Raw genomic sequence first — 14,404 nt, forward strand, 5'->3', positions numbered from 1 at the left:
GTCACTTGTCTTCCAATATATTTTAACCACTGAAATATTTTGGAGTAAATGCTCAGAAATGGTTTTCATATCTGATATTACTGAAATGAGAAATGTATGTATGAAAATGCTAAGTATTTTCACTGTTAATGTCAAGCCTATAGAGTTTGGAACCAGGAGATTATCAGGGCAGTGCAGTTGCAAATAAAGCAATGAGACACATCTGTGACATTGTCTATTTGTCTTCATAGATTTCTGAAGTATTAACTTTTCAGAACACCTCACTTTAATGGATGTTTTCGTTTTCTAGTTTTAATTAACTCAAAACTATTAAACAGAGTGTGAGCAAAATAAAAAATAAGCTGAATTTGTTCCAAATTACTTTGGAAATAAAATTAGAGTAACTTAAAAAAAATGAATAAAAGCTCATGCAGTTCAATCTCACTCAAGGGGCATATTGCACTTTTGAGACTAGAATTGGCTGACAATTGATACACAAATTAAAATGTACTGTACAGTGTGACTATAGTTTAATGTTAGCTTAAACCACTGCTGTTTTGGTTAGGTATTGATGAAGTGCTCCCCTACCTCTGAGACCACATCTATTATTTTAATTTACATGGCAGCAGTAAAACTCGCAAGGAAATTATACAGTAATTTCCGTGTATTTGCCATAAATTCATTTTCCATTGTCTGGTGGCAATCCCATGAATCTGAAGCATACTTCATTAAAAAGAATTATTGATGCAAGCTCATATTTCAATAATAGTTTATTTTTTCTGGTGTTAGAAATGCACAGTGACATTCACATTTGTAATATTTTTTCTGGAAAATGTTCCTTTGCATCAACCTTAATTACATTATGTGTAATTATTAATATAGTTTTTTTACTCTGTGTGCACGTAATAACAAACACATACTATAGATAAACTAACATTTGGTAGTAAACAGATAAACAGTGTTCTCATATTTCAAGATTTTTCAAGGTTGTAAAAATACATTCAGCGGCTGCTGTTGTGCGCTTTTCTAACAACCAAATGTGAAAATTGTTTTGATACTATTCCTGCATGTAAATTACAGAGAAAATAAGTAGGCAGTACATGCCTAGGGCTATTAACAGAAATAAATGGGTATTACATTAAAATAAAACACCAGACTTATTACATCAGACTGTGAAAAGAATCAGAGAGAAAACTCATTAGCACTCCAATATTGAAATAGCTTTATATGATACAGTATACTGTATATTTTCCTGTAATAGTATGTCATTAGAGAGAAGAAGACAGTTTATTTTTAATTTTGAACGTAAGGTCTTTTAATGTGTGAAAATGTTCAAAAGAATCACTCATCTACGGTTCCTAGGTATTGGAGGGAATATACTATTTTGGAAGAAGTCGGAAAAGAAAATGTTGGCTTTTAACCATATTTAGCCTTCTCGTTAGCCAGAGCAAGTCTGCGAATGTTAGCCACACAGCCAGCTGCTGCTTCCTGAAGAACCTCATCAGTGGAGCCCACCATGTCCAGCAGAAGCTGTCGGAGAAACAGGAAGAAAGCAGAGGTTTTCATTTGAAAGGAAAGACATTTTCCTTTGTAAAACTTTCTCTTTGGATAATTTGGTCCTGTAGTATACTGTACATAGCATAAATCAAACATGAAAACAATATTGAATATTATATTATTCAATATATTCAGCAAAATGATGCTAAATATCCCATTTAAAACACATATACAAAAATTATCAATATAAAAAATAATCATTTTAAAGGACATCATTTAAGAGAATTTGATAATTATTGGTAGTGTTTTTTAATCAAAACTGTGGATATCACAATACTTATATCTACATTATCACCATTTTTTCATAATTAGATTTTTTTTCCCTGAAAAAGTTATATGAACATTTCAATTGAAAACCAGAAGTACTTTGAAATAGGAGTATTGTGGACAGTTAAATGTGACACGAAAAATTCTTAATCTTAATCTTAAATTAATTTTAGATGAAGGGTTCATCTAACAGCAAGTACTTAAAGTGCTATAGATGATGGTGCTTTATATAAAGTACAATATAAACATTTTGTCATACAGGTGTTTTCTGTATTAACAAATTGAACACAACCCAATCTGTTTATTGTGTTCCATTACTCTTAGATGGGGGTATATTACAGGCTTATATTAAATTAATTTAAAAAATGTTACTTTTTTCTCCTTAAACAAAAAGTACATACTACGCAAACTAAAATAATTCCTTGAAATTTCAATTCACTGTACTGTAAATGTGCATCAAAAAAGTGAGTTATACCCTAGTTTTATGGATGGATTAAAAAAAACAATTACAAAAATTAATCTATTAAATCTCCTCTTGTGATCTAGGATTTTGAATTAAATTTCTAAAGCTCTAAAGTTTGTTGTGAATATTTGTTAGAATTGAGATAAAGGAGGTACAAAACAAATATTGCTGATGTGGGATCAGCTCTTTCTTGTACAAGGTTAACACTTGCCCTGTGGCAATCAGTTTGACTGTTTTTGATGTTTAAATTCAGTAATGGTCTCTGTTCATGTATCACATACAGAGTGATGCGTTCATGTGTATTAAGATGTTCTCACAAAGCACGAGCTGCAGGAGGGCAGAGGCAAAGGAAATATACATTACTACATTATTCCTACAAGTCAGAGGAAAGGTCTGCTAGCCACACAGAAAACAACTGTATTTATATTATACAGAATACGAAGGCACTCCTTGATTATGTTAAACTGTAATTATATTAGTCTACTCTCTGTGTCTGAGTGGTTTTTGTGATCAGTCAATTGGAGGAGCTTTCCACAATTATAGCTGCTCTATGTTTCAGGAGTATGTGGTTCTAAATGCATGCCACTGTTTTTGTTTGCTTAAAAGCTTTGAGTGTGGTGGTTGAAAAAGTTAACTTAAAAAAATAATATCATAAAAATGGTTCAGATTTGCAGCATCTTGTTTATGTTCTCCACAAAAGAGGTTTCTCTCCTCTTCCACAAGGCACCGGCCTGGCCATCACGTTTCTCTGGCTCAATAAGAAATGTTGCGCTTAGAATTTCTTTCTGTCATTTGCATTTTAATTTCATGTTATTGGTGAATGCTATTGATTGTTTTTTTTTCAACTAGTTTTTTAATTTATTATAATTAATTAAAAAAATTAAAAATTAAAATAGTTTTGCTGTGAACTTTATACATACAGTAGTAAACAGAATGTGGTATTCACTCTTCCTACCCCTCCTCGACAGTACAATGTTTTTCTTTCTGACTAAGGTACGGAATTACATGATGTTATGGCAGTATTTTTTCATTATTTATTCACTGAAATACATTTATTCTAAATAAACTGATAAAAGTATTTAGCAGTTTGTATAGGAAAAAGCCATGCATGATGGTATCTTTGTCCCATCTAGCCCACAACCTGTTAATTCCCTTTGACTCAATAGTTTTTAGAGCACAGCGTTCCATAAGAATGTAATTATCTTATTAAAGCAGTACTGATTGTATTTACAGTTTTTAAAATATAGCAATAGACTGCTGTGGGGCTTCTTGATGAGAGTATACAGCAGCTCATGGTCTTCTAGTATAAATTTCTTTCTAAAGGAAATGCCATACAGAGGTAGGCTCATTTTAACCTTTTTGTCTTGAACAATGAAGATGATTTAAAATCCACAAAGGCTATTTGATCACCATTACTGAAACAGGAACCCTAAGGCTGAAGTGGAAGCTAAGAAAGTATATACTGTACATTTATAACAGTTAATATTATTCATATGTACATTCATAATGCATATGTAAATATATCCTGACTCAGAAAATCATCTAACAAATTACACTGTAAAACAGCTAGGAGCATTGTAATGCAGAAAGTGGTTTACCGTATTATAAAGTGTGAATTTTGAAATTCAGTTAAGGGGAAACTATAAACTTAAGAGTCAACGGATGAAAATTACATTTCCCATAGCAGTTCAATTATGTACATAAGTCATTGCCAATAAATCGAAGCTTTTATGGTATGCTTCCATATTGCATATAATTAAAATAATGTATGAAGAGCTACAGACATAAGTTTATATTTGCCATAAAGAATATGCTGCCAACAACAATAATACACAGTAATTACAGGTTCACCTCAAGAAACTGGAAGACAAACTAACATTATTCATACAGCTGTATTTAGGGTAAAACGTTCACCGAGTCTTATTGAATTTCTTATCCTAAAGCACTATTTCCTTCATAAATGCAACTTCACCGAGAATTGTTCACGCTATTTCATGGCATTTTAGCCAGTCTCCCTAAGGCTTGCTTTATTATTTTGATTTCTTTGTTTTCTGTTCAGCAGTTCTTAAAATGAAAATGCTAATAGGCTCCCTGAGTGTCTGATGAAACTGAGACCGGACTATTGCACATTCACCGTCCATACAGCACATCCCCTTCATTCTGTTTGTCCAGTGAAAATGAGAACGACGTGCAATAACCATAGTTCTTTCTACTCCACAACACTTCAGAAAGTGTTAGGAGTTATTGAAGGAGACGCAATGTGAGGAGTTATTTTAAGGTGACATTGATTTGTCTATAAAGTATTTAAATTTGAGCTTCAGGAAAAGGAAAAGTGCACAAGTGGATAAGTAAACACATAAGAACAGGTAACAAATGATTCTGAATTTGGAGAGGATGACATAAACATTTATTTGAATAGTTAACATCAAAAGGGTGCAACACAAAACTCAACTATAAACTATACCAAACTGCAGTTCAAAACATACAGTATTAGGTTTATTATTAGCTTGTCTGGCTGACACTTTTATCCAAATCAACATTAATCGATTTTTACAGCTGCACATTTCAGTGGAGTAACCTGAATAAAGTACCTTTCCATACTTGAGGGAACAACAGCAGACACCAAGCCAGGACCTGTGCCCACAACCTTCCAGTTCCACACTCCTAACCACTGCCCCACAGTGTTGCCATGTTTGATAGCTGTATGCTCTACAATATCTCCCAATCTCACGAATCAGTCCTTTCAGTGTAGCCTCCTAAGCCACACATTTTCCAAAGTATAAGAAAGAAACTTGTACTGGCACATTTTGACCCATAATGGTCATTGCAGCATCTTAACAATAATTACACAGTTCAACATTGTTGTCAGTTATAACTTGTCTAACTTAGCTTCAGATAATTTATTAATTAATGTATCATTTATTTATTATAATACAGATTTCTACATACCCACTCCCCAGTTAAAGGTGGCGATATAGTATTTAACAATCAAGGAGAAGCTGCTATTAAAACTGAAGAATGCATAATATTGCTGCCTATAGATTTCTGATATCTTTGTCATTTATAGCCCAAAAGTGGTGTTTTCACATACTGTATATGTTTTAATGTGTCCATGAACACTGCAATGGGTAGGGTACATCAAAATGTGACAGTGCATGTTTCTCTTATGCTTTAACTGGAGGAAGTCTAAGTTGAGGACTGATTTTGGGGTTTGGCAGTGTGAAATTATGGAGGTGGCTTGAAGCACACTATTATACAACGACAAAATGCATTCTGAATTGCAGTTTATTTTGGATTTTTGTTTTGCAGCAGATTCCCCCCATTAATATGGCTGTGAAAAAGTTTTGACTTCCTAAAATGTCTGGTTTTACACTAAAGCACATGGTTACCATCTGCAAAAAGGTAAAGAAAGTGCAAAGTAAATGATGATTTTTTGTGAAATGACAGAAGAAACCACTGTTTTAAAGATCATAAGCAGTTAATGTCACTCCTTATTTGTACTGCAGCTTTTTTTGTGTGATGCACAACCTTAAAAAGGCTGCTGTGCACATTTATGTAGTTATCTTGGTGCCAAGGCAGATGGAAAAGACATTCCCAGAATTTTCAACTGAAAGATAAATACAGTAAAGAACAAAGATGAATGATGAAGCTTCTATCTATTGATACAGGCAGATTCCTGTTTGGCACCCCTCAACGCTGACAAAATATTGATATTCTGTTTTGTTTTACATTACAAATGTATAATATACATTGCTACAAAATAATAATACAACAATTTAATATTTGCATCCATAGTGAATAGGGCACATGCATATTATTATTTACCATTGAAAATATTTATTGATTAGTATTATTTCTTGAGGTAACAAAGTATTTAACTCAAGTCATGTGATTTCGTAAAAACACCAGGTGCACTCGTTTGGTATTTGAGTAATGCTATAAAAATTAAAATTAAATCAAATTTAATCAAAATTAAATTCTTAATAGTCTGTATAAATAGCTATTCCAATGAACATGAGAAAATCGAAAGATACAATGCCCCATTTGAGTAACGAAGATCGCCTGGTAGCTATCAGCGTGGCTTAATGCAGTTTGCCTGTGGGAGAGGTTGCTGGGAAAAGGAGATGTTCTGCTTGAACAATCAGGAGACTAGTCCAGAGAAACTAGCTATGAGAGGGACAGGCTATATCCTGGAAGGCAGAGGGTAACCACACCGGCCCAGGACCGTCACATCCATTTGATCCATCTGTGTAATTGTTTTCAGACTTTGTGGCTAGAGCATGAGAAGTTCCAGGAAGCAATAACCCTGATGGAAGACCTGATGGAAGACTGTGCGTGTGGAGATGTTGTGGTGAGTGTTATGCTGACTGTTGCACTCTTCAAGCCAACCGATGGGGCAGTAGAGTTAGTAAGATGTGTGGAGAAAACTCCTTAAACACAAAAATGCTTTTGTTGCAGGCATCCTTACTGCTTAGCAATATGTTAATAATATTAATCTTTCTTTTACATAGAACCATTCATGACAGTTCATGTCAAGATACTTAAATATTGACAAAGTCCTTCAGCCAACGGTTTTCCATTCTTGCACACCATTTCAGAAGTGCCATTTTCTAGCAGGACAGTGTAAAACAATACTGTGCTAGGATTACAATAGTGCTGCTTAAGGAAAACAAAGTCAAGGTCTTGACCAGCCATTTCTCCTGATCTGAGTCCAAACTGAAGATCTGCGGGACCAACTGTGACTGGTCAGTCCTCATCAGTTACAGCAGTGGCAGCTGTACAGGCAGAGCCAGAGCATGCTGTGCAGAGGATGATCAGGTCTGAGTCAACATTGTCAGGAATGTGTTAATGCCCAGGGAGATCATTCCCAGTTCTAACTTAGTATTGTTTTCTTCTCGACTGCATCACGTACCATACAAAAATGTATTCTGATTCTTTGATCTGCATTTCTGTTGACATATTTTGTGCATTTGCTTGATACATCTAAAAAAAATCTGATTAAAGCCATTAGACCTGAGTATTGTGTTTCTTTTATGCAGATATTTGTTTTTTGAACACTGATCTATCAAACATATTGTTATTACGTATTTTATATATAGTCTTTCTGGGGCAACTATTCTTTCGTGAATAAATATAAAACATAATAAGGAAAACGACTGCAAATAAAATAGCTACTGAAAACATGCAGCTTACTAGGACAAGTGCCTTTTGTAAGAATAAAGGATGACTGAAAGGTGCCAAAATAGTATTTTGCCAACCTCAGAGCCTGTTATTCAGGCTTGGCCAAATAAGGTCTCCTGAAGTGTACAGTTCAGGCAAAGATAAGTATTTCTCTTTCTTCTTTCAGCTCTGATCTGACATACTATAGTGCAGCACTTGTTAAATGTTCTAAAGACTTGGTAACATGATAACCTTGCTCTGATTTGACAAATGTACTCAAGTCAGTGGTCTTACCCCCAAAGATTCCAAGCCTTCTTGACCTCGAGGAAAGAGCTCTAAAACATGTTCTGTGTTTTGGCAGTGATACAAAAGGCAGACAGCTTATGCATGTAAGGACCCAGCTGATGCAGAGGTGTCGTGGTGTTAAGTGTGCAGGCAGCAGACTGCTGTTTCCTGCTAAACAGCACTAAATCCCTAGTAAAAAAAAAGCTGACAGCTCTTAAACAACTGCATGGAGCAACACTCGGTTTCCTCGTTCCATGTTCCTTTCAATATGTAAACAGCATAAACAAGCCGAACATTTGCTCAGCAAAGACCGGTGCCATGAGGAAGCTGCTGCAGTCAATGTAAACAAAATTCCCAAGGCATCCAGCAGTCCTAGGAGTTTTGCCTTTTTTCTCCTATTTTAACAGGCACCGAGAAATTTCCCAAATTTACATTTGCTTCAGATGTTAAATTTGGACCTCAAAATAGAACCGTATGTCTATTCAACAAACTAAGTTTGTATTTGAAAAAATATGATTTAGGAATCATTAGTTATTCAAAACATTACATTAAATTAGCGTTTCCTGTAAGCTGTAATGCAATACCCACATTTTTGGATTTCCTTTGGTAAACAGGGCTCAAAGCAAGAATATGTTATGTGAAACCAACATAGTGCAGACTTCAAAAACACAGAAAACAATGCTCTGGGGTCTCATCTTTTCACCACACCTAGCATCAACCCTGCAGCCAACTCACAGATACAACAGTATATGGAAAAACTAAAAGAAAATAAAAAACAGCACAGCCATGAAGCTGCTTCTGCATTCCACCAATGCAAAACATGATTATGCTTCTAATGATTTTGATTGAATTTTTTTTTATAAAAAGAGTAAACAACTGTTTTTTGAAAACGCTTTGTATCTGTTCCAAGAATTCACAATGCATGCACACAAGTACATACATAGCAACAACAACAACAGCAACAAACATTTTTCTCATTTACGGTTTAAAGCCCAAAATACATACCAGGAGCTGGCAGCAGTCATTTTTTGGAATACCTTCAGTTGAAAATCACCAATAATTACCATCCGCATTTTGTAATTTACATCAATTTACTTCACAAAGCTTTTCTTATGAAAGAGGTTCTTTAATAAAAAAAGCTGGCTGAAGCTGTCTTCAACGATTTATGGTTTCAGCAAACAATCCCCAGCCCTTTGGACATAGCCGTATAAGCAAAGACAGAGTGTTGATTTTGTACAAGGGACAAAATAAAGCATATCCTTATAAAACTGTGAGATACCAAGTCTAGATGTCAAATCAAACTAGGAGACAATTACTCTTAGTGGCTTTAGTTTCACACTGTTATACAATTTGGCTTGAAATTTTAGATTTGGTGCCTTATTTCCTTCAAAGATTCGGTTTTAAAATACAGTATTTCTTCAGATATTTATTTTTCATGTATTTTAGCAAAAATAACAGTAAAGTCTATCAAGACTACAGAAATACATTTTGACATAGTCACTATAAATACATTAACATTTTTTTCTATATTTTCATTTCAGTCAGATTATTTGACAATTGTAAAAAGTTAGGATATGTAATGATAATGAGGAGGAAAGTTAGTTACACTATATCAAGAAAAGAGCAAGACCTAATGAAAGCAACAGACAGCAGTTGGGTGTATCAGTGTTTTTTAAGCTTTTCAATAATTTGAAAAGCTAATATAACTACTAAGAATATGGCTACTTGGATGTTTTGCCTTAACTAGTGTTCCAGATGGGCAGATCGGGACTTCAAATCAACAAACTCAGCTCAGAGGAGAGTAAAAACCAGTTGGTATGATGGTGTCTCTCTTACTGGAGATGGTGTAGGCTTGGATATACCAGTGGGTCCCAGGAGTTGCTGTTGTGCTGCAAGCTGAGGAAACACTGACCAAGTGTGACCGGTAGCCTGGCAGAACTTGAACTGTGTGAACTGTGTGCCTCTGTCTGGGACCTCCAGGAACAGTCAGCTGATGATAAATGTCTGGGTTTGAACCAGTGAGCATGGGACAATAGTCTTTAATCTGTGCTCAGACCTGGTGGCTTTACTAGTGTAACCACCCAGAAATAATTTTAAAAATTCCATACTGTACGCTCTGATGATGCATTGCTTGACAAAATGAAATTAGAATCTTTTATTTCTGGTGCTTAAAAAATTAGTCTACCAGGTACTGATCTCTCATGGCATGTTGGAGGAGAAAGTTCTCTTGTCTCTATCACTCGAATTTGACTGCAGGAGATGCTGTTAGAAAGTCAAGCTGGTGATTCAAAACTGGGTGGGTATGTAATAAAAAATAATCAATATTTCAAAAAAACAAAACGAGACCTCTCATAGATGAAAAGGAGATACTTTAGTGAGCATCTAATAGCAAAGTGCTGCAAAATCATTGTCTGCCTTGTGAGCAACCATAGGGAGCATAGCACTTGTGTGTGGTAACACCATGGTCCAGGCAAAAGATGGTTGGCCTTGTGCAAATATGGCCAAAAACTGCTCCTGTCACATGACGAATGTGTTTCAAGAGGCCGTGCATCTATGTTTACTTCATGAAGGAGTCATTTACAGTAAGTGCACAATACAACCAGATTCCAAACATCTAACAGCAACCAGAAGAGTTTCCAGCATTACTGGACCAGCCATTTTATAGCCCGAACCCAGTAATTGGTAAGTAACTCCTTGGTTCCTTAATGCAGTGTCTCAACTGTGCAGTCTTGACAAACAGAGTGATCCCATTGACCACCTGGGCACTTGCAGGCATGTGGTGCTGTCAAAGAGGGACGAGCCTCACCTCCAGTTAGTGCTGAACCTCCCAAATGAGGCTGTATTGTATGTGAAATGTTAATAGGCAAGTGGCTTGGTGGGTGGTTCTGAGGAGTCTTTCCACAATTCCTCAGTCTCAGCAGTCTGAGCTTGGAGCGTTTGAGCACAGAACCGAAAACCACACAATTGACGATTCAGAAGAAAAACCATGTCGGTATAACGAAAAAATAATCGTAGCTTCTAAACGATTAAAACAAAAAATGGAGTGGTGCACAAACTGTGAGGTGCAATGTTCCAGGCTTCGGGGGAATAAATCTGCTTTTCAGTTTTGAGCTCAGCCCAGATTTTACTGAGCACTGTTACAGCCAAGATGCATAGAAAACAAGCCGGAGAGCCACTCACTCAGAACTCACATTTTCACTCCCTCCCTCCCACCCTCCATTCACACTGTGCCCAGCCAGCCCTGCAAAGCTCCCCGCTGTGTGCAGCTTGAAGGATGAAGAAGAGAGCGTTGCTTCAACTGGCTGGCTATACACACTGTGATAAACAAAGGAAAGAAAGAGCTGTAAGGTAGTTTGTGCCTGTTGTTGCCCATGCAAGTACTTGAAGTGTAAGAGATTTAAAAGCATGGATAAGTGGTTAAAATACTAGCAACAAAAAAGCTTAATTGAATGATGGTTCACAATAACAGAAGAAGAATAAATTATTATATTTATATTGTACAAGTTTTAGAAATACAGCATAAGCTGTGCCTTTTGCAAAAATTGTGCAGTGTTAAAATTAGTTTGTGTATAGAAAGTAAAATATTTCCATATCCCTGTGAATTCACCAAGAAACACAAGTTAAATTACAAGCTCATTCAAGACATTGCTTCTGTGTATCTCAAAAAGATTAATTGTTAATTTTCAGATACATTTTTAGGAACAGACAGTAGAAGTGGATGGATTCCATCTGATGCCAGCATATCATAACTTCCCGCCTTCTCACAAACTGGTATCTCGAGAAAAGCTGATTGAACTATCCAATGAGAAAAGTCTTCATATAGAATTCAAACCAAAACTGCTTACTGACTCCCAGGGTCAGTTTATAAAAAACCCTGATCTGATTAAATAATGATGGATGTACATCTGCCTTTCAAATCAATGCACCTTTGAGACACTATTTTCCATGCTATCAAAGGTCAGGACCAAACAACACTCGTGTGTCCAGGTGGATTTGGTGCCTCAATGATTCAGTTAACTAAGAACCTTAACTCATCCCAAATTCAAGTCCATCATTCAAATTAAACTGGTGAATAAACTAAAACCATTTGTCATAACCCAAAGCATTTGTTAAATTAGACTGCAGTGTTTTAATATGGGCGGGAGTAGGCATAAATAAATGCTACAAAAGAGGAATGCCAAGGAATGTTTTGGAGACATAAATGAACCTAGACAGAAGCACAAAATTGACATGGACAAACTCTTCACAGGAGGCTCCAGCTCTGAATCAAAAACAACACACAGGCGCTGCGAAGTGGCAGAACTAGCTGCCATTCTACCTCCCCACTCTGGTCTCAGCAGTAATAAGATATAAAAAAGAAACAGACATTAAAGAAACTGACCTAATTCGCCTTTTTATAGAAAACTCAATTCTTGGCTCTAAAAGTAATATGAAGTTGGTCAACAATGAACCATTGTTGGCTCAACTGTAGATCACCAACCACAATCAATATCCAACTAAACCCACTGCTGCCACTGTTGGCCCAGTGCTTCCTGGTTGTCTAGGAGGAGCCTGACATGAAATTCTACTACACTGTTTCTGATGCATTGTGAAACAGTGGAATACAGGACTAAACAGGTTGTAAGACTACACTATGTCAATGACTGAAGTGCAGGATTTTTTGTGGGAGCAGTATTTAATATAAGTCATATAAGAATTAAGGGCAGAGTGTTTTCAGCATTCATCTGTCACCTTTGACTAAACCAGGTTTAATGGCGTAGTAATGTAAAGTCAACCTTGTGTTGACTACAAAAATGTTCCACGATTGCTTGTCACATTATTATTTGTCAATACTGAGGCTACATCAAATTTACATTTAAATGCTTGCTTGTTGTAAAAGCGCACGTTTTTAAGACGCTTCAAACTAATTGAAAGGTATGAATAGACAAATTGAATGAATGATTTAGGTGCTGTTTAAAGTAAACTCAGGAATCCAGAGTGTAATTGTTACAGTATTAAAAAACACATGGTAAGCAATCTTACATTCACATTTTTCAAAGCATGGAAAGGCACGGAAAACATTTAGCAGGTAATTGGTTTCTTCTTCAACAGAAATAAATAGTTAAATTCAGCTGCCAGAGAAAATTCGCAGTCCAAATAAAAGCAAGACATAATGTAGCATTATATAACTAAGCCTTATTTTTTTATACAGGTGTCTATGGATGAAAGTAATTGGTAAACATGTTCCTCCATCCGCTGTAGACAAGCATATTCATAGCCTCAGCAATACAGCAATGCACAGCAAAGATAATAGCTTTTATCCTTGATGTCCAGCAAAAGAAGGGCACACTATGATGGGCCACTTCACTGCCCAGGAAGAAACAATAAAGCACATTCTCCTGATGTGAACTAATGCTGTCATTTAACACTTGCAATTTTTTTCTCTTTCCTTTTTGTGAAATTGTGTCTTTAGCTTTTTTGTGGGCGGTGTTGTGCCAGCCTCTGAAATGCATGCAAATTGCTTCTTCTTCTATGGAAGTTACTTTGGCAGGACAGGTGTAACCTGCCTCTCAGATAGCTATCCATAAGTACAACATAATGACTGAATATGGTGGACTAGTATTTATAATATCCTTTTCCTTTTAAAACCTTGAAATTAAAAGTTATATAAATGCATTGTAGGCTATTTGCACCATTACAAAGTCCTCCAACACACTTCAAAGTTGCCTTTTGTAACAGTTCAAAGTTGGTAAATGAATAAATGAAACCAGGACAGGGAGGATCTGTCTATGCTTCAGTACAGTAACACTGTAGGCAAAAGAAAAAACAGCTGTCCATTTTTTTAGCCGAAACTGAAAACATTCGGCTAAACAACATTTGCAAATTGGACATTTGCTCTATTGGAACACAAAAATTTCACTTAAGCTATCAATTATGGGCAGTGCTGAACCACATACCATCCAGCAGCAGATCTTGCTGAAGCACACCATTAAATGAACTTGGGAAAAAATATTTCTGGCTGCAAGTGGAGAACCACTTCATAATTTACAACACAGCCCATTATTTATATTTGTACATTTTAACTCTATAACATCAAAAATGTTGTTTCATATGAAAAACACATTAAAAATGTAAATCAATCCAAAATTACTGTCGTAGTCACGCCTGTTGTATTGTTCTCTTTATATAACATATTATGGGCTATTATAGTCAAACACAATATGTTACATAATGAATATGTAAAGACAAGGTCAGAGTAGCATGGGATTTCCATAAACTATTAGTAGTTTTACTGTTTTTTTGTCTTTAACTAAATTTTGTTTCCAGAATGTACAAACAGTTTTGCAAAACAGAATATACTTTTACTGTCAGACATCCAGGGAAAAATGTTTCAAATAAAAGCCTCACATTTTTGAAGTTTTACAGTTACAGTGAGTAACTAATTTATATACTGAATAGGCAAGAATTCAGTATGAGTGAATGACTGAATCTTACCAGCCAGTAACAATTATACTTCTGTTTCAGAAACCCTTCCTGTACTATCTACAATGGTGCAATCTATTAAAAAGACCTTTTCAAATAGGATGTGTTAAATGTGAAAAAAAAGCTTCTATTTTATTATCATTCTTAAGAGTGACCTTTAAAACAACAATGTCTATCCTGACAATTGAAAATATTTCCTTCCGGTCAGGTGTGAAGTTTTATTTTTTAATT

General features: G+C 35.5%; 1 protein-coding gene across 7 annotated transcripts in view; it reads right to left on the bottom strand.

Moving 5' to 3' along the window:
* Window positions 1–731: 731 nt before the first annotated feature.
* The window catches only part of odad2 (outer dynein arm docking complex subunit 2), a 67,978-nt gene continuing 54,305 nt past the window's right edge, over window positions 732–14,404 (bottom strand). For all 7 annotated transcript variants that reach the window (XM_088642815.1, XM_088642816.1, XM_088642817.1 and 4 more), the window contains exon 20: window positions 732–1,509. In XM_088642815.1, coding sequence (XP_088498941.1) covers window positions 1,396–1,509 — 114 coding nt within the window. In that variant the 3' untranslated portion in view covers window positions 732–1,395. The remainder of the gene's footprint in view (window positions 1,510–14,404) is intronic.

This window comes from Lepisosteus platostomus, chromosome 8, assembly GCF_059453375.1.
Source record: "Lepisosteus platostomus isolate fLepPlt1 chromosome 8, fLepPlt1.hap1, whole genome shotgun sequence".
In the NCBI taxonomy this organism is placed as follows: domain Eukaryota; kingdom Metazoa; phylum Chordata; class Actinopteri; order Semionotiformes; family Lepisosteidae; genus Lepisosteus; species Lepisosteus platostomus.